Source organism: Euleptes europaea, chromosome 8, assembly GCF_029931775.1.
Source record: "Euleptes europaea isolate rEulEur1 chromosome 8, rEulEur1.hap1, whole genome shotgun sequence".
Lineage (NCBI taxonomy): Eukaryota > Metazoa > Chordata > Lepidosauria > Squamata > Sphaerodactylidae > Euleptes > Euleptes europaea.
In genome coordinates, this window is record NC_079319.1 from 53,247,069 (window position 1) to 53,257,951 (window position 10,883).

General features: G+C 46.5%; 1 protein-coding gene across 1 annotated transcript; it reads left to right on the forward strand.

Moving 5' to 3' along the window:
- Positions 1–2,487: 2,487 nt before the first annotated feature.
- LOC130481656 (thymidylate synthase-like) lies at positions 2,488–10,677 on the forward strand. The gene is made up of 7 exons (XM_056854401.1): positions 2,488–2,686; positions 4,069–4,142; positions 5,677–5,851; positions 6,457–6,558; positions 7,230–7,405; positions 8,720–8,791; positions 10,419–10,677. The coding sequence occupies exons 1-7, from the start codon at positions 2,488–2,490 to the stop codon at positions 10,554–10,556; spliced, it is 936 nt and encodes a 311-aa protein (XP_056710379.1). The 3' UTR covers positions 10,557–10,677.
- The last annotated feature ends 206 nt before the right edge of the window (positions 10,678–10,883 follow it).

Genomic DNA, 10,883 nt, shown 5'->3' on the forward strand with positions numbered 1-10,883 from the left:
TACACTGTTCTCATGTGGCAGTGATTTCCATGGGGTTTTGGTGGTATGCCCCAGCTCAAACTACTTTTGAAACATGAATGTTAAACTATACATTTTCCTGGCCATTTAGCTCATATGCAAATACAACAGCCATTCTGTGTGCTTATGTTATATCTCATTCTCAATCTTCTAAAATAACAAAAACATGAGTTGGAGACATTTGAGATGCTCGAGTTCTTCAGAAGTTCCAAAGCACTGCCATGCTGTGCTGTTTAAAAAACGAAACAACCAACTCCCCCAATAGCTAAATAAATTACAATTTCCTGTTCTTTTTCAGTATCCTCAAATCTTTCCCCTCATCTTGCCTAAGGATGGGCTCACCCTGATTCCCTCACACAGAAGGGTCTAGCAAGCAAAAATACAAAAACCTCTGGTTGTCAGATAAATCATGAATAAACAGTGAGGAATATTGTAGGATTTGTAACAGGCCTGGAGAAAGATGTTGTGATCCTTTGATAGGAGCTTAATACGTAGAAATGGGCAACTAAAGATTTTCATGGCATGAATGTCAGTAACACCTAGTAAATAAGATTGCATTAAGCATCCATTAAAGGGGCAGGGTTTTTTCTTCTTCAGGCAGTTGGCAACACTTTCATCAGTAAACAAGCATCTGGTGACACTGGGAAGATTAATATTTTATTCCAGTGTAAACTTTAATGGACTGGAAATTTATGATAGAATAAAATATTGGTAGTCTTTAACGTGCTACCAGACTCCTGTTTATTTTCGCTGCGACAGACTAACAGGGTGATGCCTCTGGGATTAAAATTGCATGTCGCCTTTAGGTACAACTGTTTAAAGGCACCCATTTTAGCACTTATTTATTTAGCCATCAAGTCACAGCTGATTTATGGAAGCCCCCCAGGATTGTCAAGGCAGGAGACATTCAGAGGTGGTTTGTCATTGCCTGCCTCTGATTAGCCACAATTCATTGCACTTTGTGGGTGATCTCTCATCCAAATATTAGCCAGGGCTGACCCTGCTTAGCAGCTGAGATCCTGCAAGCCTAAGCTATCCAGGTCATCTTAAACATGTACTGAGGGAAAGGATCAGTGGGGGAGGCAGTAATGATTACAAGAACTGGGTTTACTGGAACACAACAGCCAACGAACACAACAGGCCACAAATAGGCCTTAATGACTCTCCTCTTGGGGTCACAAGACCTGAGCCTCTCCTTTCTAGAGAGCCTCTGGGAGTTGTCCTTCAAGCAACAGTACCAATATACCACATACACAGCCAGAAGTCCTTGGTTCCAGGATCACCTGGAGCCAGGTTTGCTGGGGCCAGGCAAGAGGGTGGCAATCAGCTCTCTCCCCTCCGAGCAGAAGGGAGGGGGTGGCAGTTGAAAAAAGGGGGTGGGGCGAATAGAACGGACTGCGGGGGGGGGGGAAGTTCCCTTCCCGGTCCGTCTATGAAAAATAAAAAGAGAAGCCCAGCAGAGGAGGTTTCAGTCTGTTGCCGGCTTTTCTACCGGATGGGCCTGGTCCACCTAGGGACCAAAAAGAGCTGAAGAGGCCGTTGTGTCGGCCCCAGAAGAGCTGATCACAAATGGCCATTGCTTGGCCAGCGGCTGCCCTTAGCCAACAGCCAACGGGCCAGCAACTGAACAAGGCTGCCGTCGCTGGGGACAGTTGCCCGTCTGGAAGGCAGCAGCTCGGTAACGGTTGAGAGCCCTGGCGTCGGCTCTCAACCGCAGGGATCCGAGCAAGGCCGCCGCCCCGTGGACACTTGACCGTCTGGAAGGCGTGCCTCTCGGAGTCAACCAGGAGCCGTAGCGTCGGGAGGTCGTTGCGTCGGCCAGGAGGGGGCGTTTTTTCTTTAGGCAGTTTCAAAAAATATATATTTTATACTACGCCACACTATATTAGTTCTGGAATAGCCTGACTAGTGGGCAGAGACCAGGAATCGTTGCTGAATATCACTGCTGCTCACTAAAGATTTCCTTGTCCCTTAAGACAAGCGGCTGCTAAGTAACAAGAAAACAAGACACCATCAGCACCTATTAAATAAATAGGGCCGGATCCAGGTTTGGCGGGGTTCTGGGCAGAGTGCATTCCCCATTCAAGCTCCCAACTACCTGCCCATTTCTTTCCCTGGCAGCTCACTGGTTTGCAGGCTCTCCCACCACTCAAACATGCATGCATGGTCCGCTGTCTCCAGACCGGGAGTTGGCAACCCGAGGGAAAGAGCAAGCGAGGCCACTGCTGAGCCGCTCCGCTAAACGCGCGCTCGAAGGAACGCCGGCGAAATCTCCTAGAGCGGCCCTGACAGCCGCCCAGAGAAGAGAGGCCCCGTAAGGAAGGGGCGGGCGGGCCAGGCGGGAACAGCCCCGTTCCGGCAGCGGGGCCCGCCCCTCGGCTTCTCCTATTGGCTGTCCCGAAACGTCCCGCCAAATCCCAAACTGGCGGGTCGAGGAGCCGTTGCTGGTCAGGCGGGCGCCGCTCCGACATGCCCGCCGGCGTGGCAGGGAAGCCGTGCGCGGCGCTCCCTCCGGGGGAGCCTCTCGGGGCCGCCCCGTCCCCTCACGGGGAGCTGCAGTACCTGAAGCAGGTCGAGCACATCCTGCAGCGCGGGCACCGGAAGGAGGACCGCACCGGCACCGGCACCCTCTCCGTCTTCGGGATGCAGGCGCGCTACAGCCTCCGAGGTGAGGGAAGGGAGGCAGCCCCGCGGGGCCCGGCCCTTGGCCCGCCTGAACCCGAGGGGCAGGGGGGGCGGCTTAGCCACGGTGGCAGAGGCGCTGTCTTGCGCGGAAAAGCGAGCCGGTGCCCCCATGCCCTGGACAGGACGCAGAAACGACGCTTAAGGGGAGGGCGCAGGGGGCATCTCTGCAGCAGCTCGCCTTCTAAAGCATGGGTTCCCAGCGAGGGGGGGGGGATGTAAGGATTCAAGGGGGCGGGCGGAATTGGGACCACTATTCAGCCAAGCGCGATGTCCTGTAGATTATGGACAATCTGTACAATTGTATGGTAGGGTATGAGCTGTGGCTCACGAAAGCTCATTCCCTCCCAGAAAATATTCTTGTTAGTCTTGAAGGTGCTCCTGGACTTTTGCCCTTTTCTACTACTGCAGACAGACTAACACAGCTACCCACTGTGTAAAATTGTAGTTTGTTTTTAATTTAATTACTACATTCAGTGAAGTTTATGACTGTCTTGGGAAGGGGGGAATTATATTCTGAACAATGGTGAAAGGAGGGAATGGAGCAAAAAAGGGTGAGAACCACTGTTTTAAAGCCTGGTTATTGAGGCATACTATAACTGGCAGTGTAAGAACTGATTTAGTTTTTGCCATCCTCCTCCCTCTTTGAGTCACCGATTTTTAACCATCCTGATTCTGCCAACCTCCAGGTACTAGCTGGAGATCTCCTGCTATTACAACTGATCTCCAGCCGATAGAGATCAGTTCACCTGGAGAAAATGGCTGCTTTGGCAATTGGACTCTATGGCATTTAAGCCCCTCCCCTCCCCAAATCCCGCCCTCCTCAGGCTCTGCCCCAAAAACCTCCCCGCCCATGGCAAAAAGGGAACGGGCAACCCTACACTTATGGCTGGTTATTTGCAGGCTCCTCCTAGCTGCTGGTGCTGGAGTGAACTGTGGTATGAAGCCACATCATCATCATCCCCGTCCCCATCGCAAATAAAGGCCACAGCTATGTGTAAAATATAAAAGATTACTGCTTTTTATAACTCGTCTATTTTAGTTTTGGTGTTCCAGCAGCGAAAGAAGCTCAGTCTCCTTATCAGAATGAAATAATTCTTTGATATTTTCACCAGCTCTCTGTGGTTGCTTCCATCTTCTGTCATTGGAGGTAGAAGGAGGTATTGAGTTATCTCTCAGTGTAAGGTGATGTTTTAAAAAGAAAATTCTGCAGGTAGAGTTTTCCTGTTAAATTAAGTGGTATTTTGCAGTAGAGTTGCCATGTAAATAACAGGCTAGGTGTTAGTTTCATTGCTGTAATTTTATACTGAAGAATGAGATTTTTTCATATAGCATATGTTTTCCTGTCTTTTAACATCTTGTTTTCAGAGAACTTTCCATTGCTAACAACTAAAAGAGTTTTCTGGAAGGGAGTAGTTGAAGAACTACTTTGGTTTATTAAGGTATGTTATATGGTGAATAATATTCTAGTACTTTAGACTATCACTGTTAATTACTTTGTTGCTCAGACTTGTGTACAAGTGGCTGGGGGCATAAGAAATATGAGCATTTTTTCCCTTTTAAAGTACTAAACTGCTGTGCCTTTGGGAGGATTGACTGGAATTGGGAGAAAAAATGTTTCCTCTAACTCCCCCCCTCCTCACAAGCTGTTTAAGTTATAAAGGTATAAGAAGTCCTATTGCTTTAAAAGATCATGGAAGGAAAGGTGGAAATTTTATCTTCCCCTGCTAGGCTGCAATCCGAAAGGAAGCAAGTTGTTGGCTTCCCAATAGCCTAATGACCTATGGTACCTGGACATCTCAAGAGCTGTCTTATAACATTAAAGGAAAACATTAAAATACTTGTTTTTAAGAGGAACTAAGGGTGGAACCACCTGTTGCATATAATCCAGTGATTTTTCAAATAGACTCCCCCCCCCCTTCTGTGGAATTTAGCTGCTGGGTCTGGAAATTCAAGGGGAAAGACTGGCATATGAGACGAGAGGCTATTGAATCTCCTTTCCTTCGGCTATTTTCAAATTGCCAAACCCCAAGTTCCCTTAAACCTACTGTGGTAAACTTAAATGAAAATTGCTATGGAAAGTAGAAACCCTCAGGTATGATACCATAATTGTGTCTCTGAGACTCTGGTGTGTAAAATACAGCTCGTTATTGAGAAATCTTATATTCATTTCTGCACAGCAGCATATAGTCTTTATCTAAAAATGTGGTTAAATTGAACTTTTCAGTAAATAGACTTCAATTAATACACAGTTTAAACATCAAAAAGTATAATTGAGGTAAAAAGCAGTTCACTTTTGAATAAAAATGTTTGTAGCAGTTTATTTCAGTGTAGGTTTAGAATCTGCGCCTGCCATATTAAAATATCACAAGTGTTGAGTCAAACTGTCACCACTCAAATTGCAACTTCCATGCAGTTGTATGACTGCTTTGCCAAGGTCCAGTGCTTGTAACACATCCTGGCAAATTTTAAGGTGCTGTGGATATTGACAATTCATTTTAGTATTTTAAGATGCTTTTATTTTTGCGACAATATTTGATCTCTAGTTTGTACTAGCCAGCTCCTTACCAGATAACTATGTATTTCACTATCAGCGCTTTTGGGGGGGGGGCAGAAGTTCACCTCCTCACTAACCAGAAATTAAATAATGTTTTAGACATTTTTAAATGGATCAAAATCCTTTGTGATGGACACTGTTGACTAGCCATTCTTCCTTCCTTATCCCAGAGAGACAGTGTGGTGGTGTGGTTAAGAGTGGTGGACTCTAATCTGGAGAACCAGGTGTGATTCCCCACTTCTACACATGAAGCCACCTGGGTGACCTTGGGCTAGTCACAGTTCTCTTCGAACTCTCTCAGCTTCACCTACCTCACAAGGTGTCTTGTGGGGAGAGGAAGGGAAGGAGATTGTAAGCTTGTTTGATTCTCTTTGAAAGAGAAAATCAGCTATAAAAACCAACTCTTCTTCTTCACACAGGGTTCTACAAATGCAAAAGAGCTTTCTGCAAAAGGTGTCAAGATCTGGGATGCCAATGGTTCTCGTGAATTCTTAGATAAGCAGGGATTCTTTTCTAGAGAGGAAGGGGACTTGGGTCCAGTTTATGGTTTCCAATGGAGACATTTTGGAGCTGAATACAAAGATATGAATACAGGTAAGGAAGAAAAATAAAGACTTCCTCTAGTGAAGTAGCTTCAGTTCTCAAGGTAGAGTTAATTTCTTAGTCATTTTATACTGTGAAGGAGTACAATGAAGTGTGGATGAGAAGTAAGAGGTAAGCAGTCTTACAACAGTGAGGGAGTAGGGAGAGAAAGGAATTGCAGAACGTGGCTTCTTCAGCAAAATGATATATTCGGACACAAGCATAGAGGGCATTGGAAAAAATTGGGAGTGCTTCTATCACTCTGTCCCCATAGCAACTTCCGTGTAGTTCTATGTTGTTTCTCTACGATTCTATCCTTGTATTTAAGTATGAATCTCCTTTCCACCCCACCCCCTTATATCCCTGCATTATCTTCATTCCTGCTTTTCAAAGAGGAATGCATCCCTAGATGTTTTGCACATTTTCTAGCTGAATATAGATATCCCATATCTGTCAACATTGTCCCTCTAGCTTAGCTGTTTTATTATCTGTTTTAATAACATTTTAATAATTTTAAAATTTTAATAGATTATTTTTGTCACCCATCCTTCGGCCAGACTGTTGGGAGAAATGTTGGATATATCTTCATAAAAAGCCAATTTTTGCACTTTTTCCAGATTACACAGGGCAAGGAGTAGATCAGTTGCAGCAGGTAATTGATACAATCAGAAATAATCCAGATAACAGAAGAATAATCATGTGTGCATGGAATCCCAAAGGTATAGTATGGCATGATGGCTTCTGCTAATAGTTCTTAAGCAGTAAAATAACTATCCTGTGTTGTAATCTGGCTCCATGTTGGTTCTTATATGCCTTGTAGTCTATGACAGACAAATGCATATTCATGTGTGTCAAGTGCTGTCAAGCTATGGCAGACTTATGGCAACCCAGGAGGGTTTCCAAGGCAAGAGACTAACAGAGGTGGTTTGCCATTGCCTTTCTCTGCATAGCGACCCTGGTATTCCTTGGCGGTCTCCCATCCAAGTATTTACCAGGGCCAACCCTGCTTAGCTTCTGAGATCTGACGAGATCAGGCTCGCCTGGGCCATCCAGGTCAGGAAATATGTACATAGCCTCTTTTGAAGCTTATTGATATTCTCTGTGTTGACTCTGTGGAAGATCTCTTTACAAATTGCCACTACAAGTTCAAGTGAATGAGGCAGTTTTTTAAACAACCTAGTTTGAGAACATTGGTGTGCTTTTTGCTGCTTGCTAATAGTGGCACAATGTCACCGCAGTGAGAAATTGTAATTGTTAGCTTAGAAAACAATGGGAGATCCACAAGATCACAGTGTGGGTGGAATTTTGCCATTTGGTATATTTTTCAATTTTACCATTTGGTTTTATTACCTGAACTGTTATGATGCCTCCTTCTCTTCCTGCTTGTCAGATGTCTCCATGATGGCCCTGCCTCCGTGTCATGCTCTCTGCCAGTTCGACGTTTTAAATGGTGAACTCTCCTGCCAGTTGTATCAGCGTTCGGGAGACATGGGTTTGGGAGTACCCTTCAATATTGCCAGTTATTCGCTGCTCACACTGATGATTGCTCACGTCACAGGCTTGAAGGTACAAGAATCTTGTTTCCCCCCCCCCTACAAATTATGGCATAGTTTGGGAATTGCTGCTCTAGACCAGGGGTAGGCAAACTGCGGCTCGAGAGCAGCACTCCTTGGCCCCTTGAGTGCAGCTCTGGGCTGCAGGATCGCGGCGGCCCACCCGAGAAAAGCCACCTTCCGAGGGCGCGGGGGGGGGCTGGCTTCTTTCGGCGGAGGATCGGGGCTGCACGTCGCGGCGGAGGAGAGCCTGGCGTCCCTTCCCTGCCCCGGCCGGGCTCTGCGTGCACACAGAAGTCCCGCAAAAGTTCTCCGCCTTTCCGCCAGCCCAGAGCTGCCGCCACATCTGGGGGGCGGGCGGATCTTTGCAATGTGCTGGCCCGAGCAGGAAGAGGGAGGGAGGCCCCGATCCAGCACACATACCCTCCCCCGCCTTCCTCACCTGCAAGCTCCAGCGCGTCACCCTCGTGGCTTGCCCTTCCCTTCCACCGCTGGAGAACGCCAGCGAAAGGGGAGGGGGGAGGACACCCCTCCACCTTCCTCCTCCTCCTTGGAGGCCGAGGCGCTGAGGAGGGGCGGACGGCAGGCCACCGGGGAGGGAAGGAAGGAAAGAGCCCAGGCGGCGAGGAGGAGGAGGAGGCCAAGAGGCGAGTGTGGGAGGCCGAGGCGGCCGGGATGCGCCAGGGCGGCCGCCGAGAAGTCAGTGGGGGTCGGGGAGATGCAAGGCCATTGTTCACATTAAGTGTTTGTCAGTCATTGTCATGATTTAATTTTATGGAGACCTTACCTACAATTTAATTTTTATCAATAAATAAGATAATTATTAAGTATGATATCAAGTTTTATTCAGTGTACCTATAGTTTAATTAAGACTTAAAACTTTAATTAAAGTTTATTAAGTTAATAAACAGTGTACCTACCTATATAGTTTAAGTTTAAGAAATTTGGCTCTCAAAAGAAATCTCAATCGTTGTACTGTTGATATTTGGCTCTGTTGACTAATGAGTTTGCCGACCACTGCTCTAGACAGTACTCATCTAGGGATCATCATAATCTGAGGAAGCTGCAGTCATAATTTCATTGTGCCTTTCTTGTGACACTGAACCAGGATTCTTACTCTTTTATTGCAATGCACTTTCAGAGTTAGTAGTATGTAGCTTAGCTACTGCAGGATCCTTCTTTGGGCAAGGGCTGTGTGTTTGGAGGGGAGATGGAATTATGACACACCAACAGAGCTAAATAAACCTAAGTTTACTAGAATCCATAGCCAAAGTCTTATTTGCTCCCCCCCCCACTTAAGATATTAATGCTGTGTTACTTTCTACAGCCTGGAGACTTTGTTCATACATTAGGAGATGCTCATATATACCTAAACCATATTGAACCTTTGAAAATACAGGTAAGCATTTAGGCTGTTTGCTTATTTGCATTTTAGTACCACTGTAGGCAGTATTCCCTTTTTCCATAACTGAATATGTAAAGGGAGTCCCTGGTGCAAGCACCGGGTCATTATTGACCCATGGGGTGATGTCACATCCCGATGTTTACTAGGCAGACTACCGTATATACTCGGGTATAAGCCGACCCGAGTATAAGCCGACCCCCCAACTTTGAGGCCAGAAAAGGGAATTTCTTATTGACCCGCGTATAAGCCGAGGGTCAATAAGAAATTCCCTTTACCGGCAATGCTGCGCTCTAAAATGCCGGCCGCCATTTTAGAGCGCAGGGCCCCTGCCCCAGGTCGCCCTCCCGCCGGCCTCCCAGGCCCTCCCGCCCCACCCCACCCCAACCCCAGTGCCATCCAAGGGGGGGAGGGGGAAGAGCCCCTGAACCCTACTTACCGGGAGACGCGGCGAATCGGCGGCGCGGCCTTCCTGGTTCGGCAGGAGGCCTTTCCAGGCCCCTGCCGGCCGGAGGAAGGCGCCTGGGCGCGTGGGTGGCGGCGGCGCAGCCGGCAGGGGCCTCCTGCCGGCCAAGGAAGGACCCTGCCGGCAGGAGAAAGGCGCCCGGGCGGCGGCGGAGCGGCCAGCAGGGACCTCCTGCCGGCCCCTCCAGGCCCCTGCCGGCAGGAGAAAGGCTCCCGGGCGAGGCGGCAATGGCAGCGGTAAGTTCCTCCCTCCCTCCTCCCCTCTCCTACCGTATTGACCCGTGTATAAGCCGAGTTCGGCTTTTTCAGCCCTTTTTTTGGGCTGAAAAACTCGGCTTATACACGAGTATATACAGTATGTTTACGGGGTGGTTTGCCCTTGCCTTCCCCAGTCGTCTACACTTTCCCTTTTTATCTTGGAAGGATGGAAGGCTGAGTCAACCTTGAGCCGGCTACCTGAAACTGACTTCTGTCAGGATGGAACTCAGGTTGTGAGCAGAGCTTGGACTGCAGTACTGCAGGTTACCACTCTAAATTGGTATCAGATTGATCCAGTGTCCAATTGTTATGGCAAGCTTAATACTTAAAATTGTTAATACCATGTCATAATTCAGAAGACCTCCCCAGTCACTGATTAAGAGACAGGTGTGAAGGAAACTGCCTTCTTCCTGCATATACAATGTTGTGAATTGTCAGGGTGTAGCAAAATAACATGGAGGCTTCTGTTAACTTCCTTGGAGTGCTGTGGACTGGTGCAAGGATTTGGATAGGTTAAATTCCTTATTTGCAAGTAGGAGGCTATGAAGGGTTTTATGTGGTTTGATTGGTGCTGTGGATGTTTCTAACGACTACTGTCTACACAACATAGATGGCATCTGCCCAAAGCTATCTTTATCAACACCTGTTTCCATATCAACACCTGTTTCCATAACAACTTTACATCAGGATGTAATACGGGAAGATAAACCTGTAGTAAAGTAATTATTGTAGGAGAGCATTTGATGGAATTATTTGTGCAAAGGATACTTATTCCATGCACATGCAACTTCTGACTAATTAGTTACACACAAATATTACTTGTACATAATCCACAATTATGGTTTAACAATCGCTTAATAACAATATGGAATAATCCCAGCATGTTTATCCTAAATTTCAGCTTCAGAGGGAACCGAGACCTTTTCCTAAGATCAGCATTATTCGCAAAGTTGAAAAGATCAATGATTTCAAAGCGGATGACTTCAAAATAGAAGGTTATAATCCTCATCCAGCTATTAAAATGGAAATGGCTGTATAATGGACTTGCTTCAAGGAATGTTACTTAACCTTTTCAACAGTGTTTTAAATGTTGTAAGTATTCAAAATATCCATAAGGGCAAAATAGGTCCATCTTTCGTGATATATTACCTTGGCCTTCATTCATGGAGAGTATGAGTCTCAAGATAAAATATATACACTGTATTGTATATCTGATGTAGATTCTCTGTGTGCAGAGTTTTCACCTCTTTGATGCAAGGTTGTATAGTTTTTGTAAATTAAATATTTTTCAAGGCTGACTAGCACTAACTAATAAAACACACACACTTGTACAGTAGTACTGTGATTTCTCTGAACCCAGTTATAT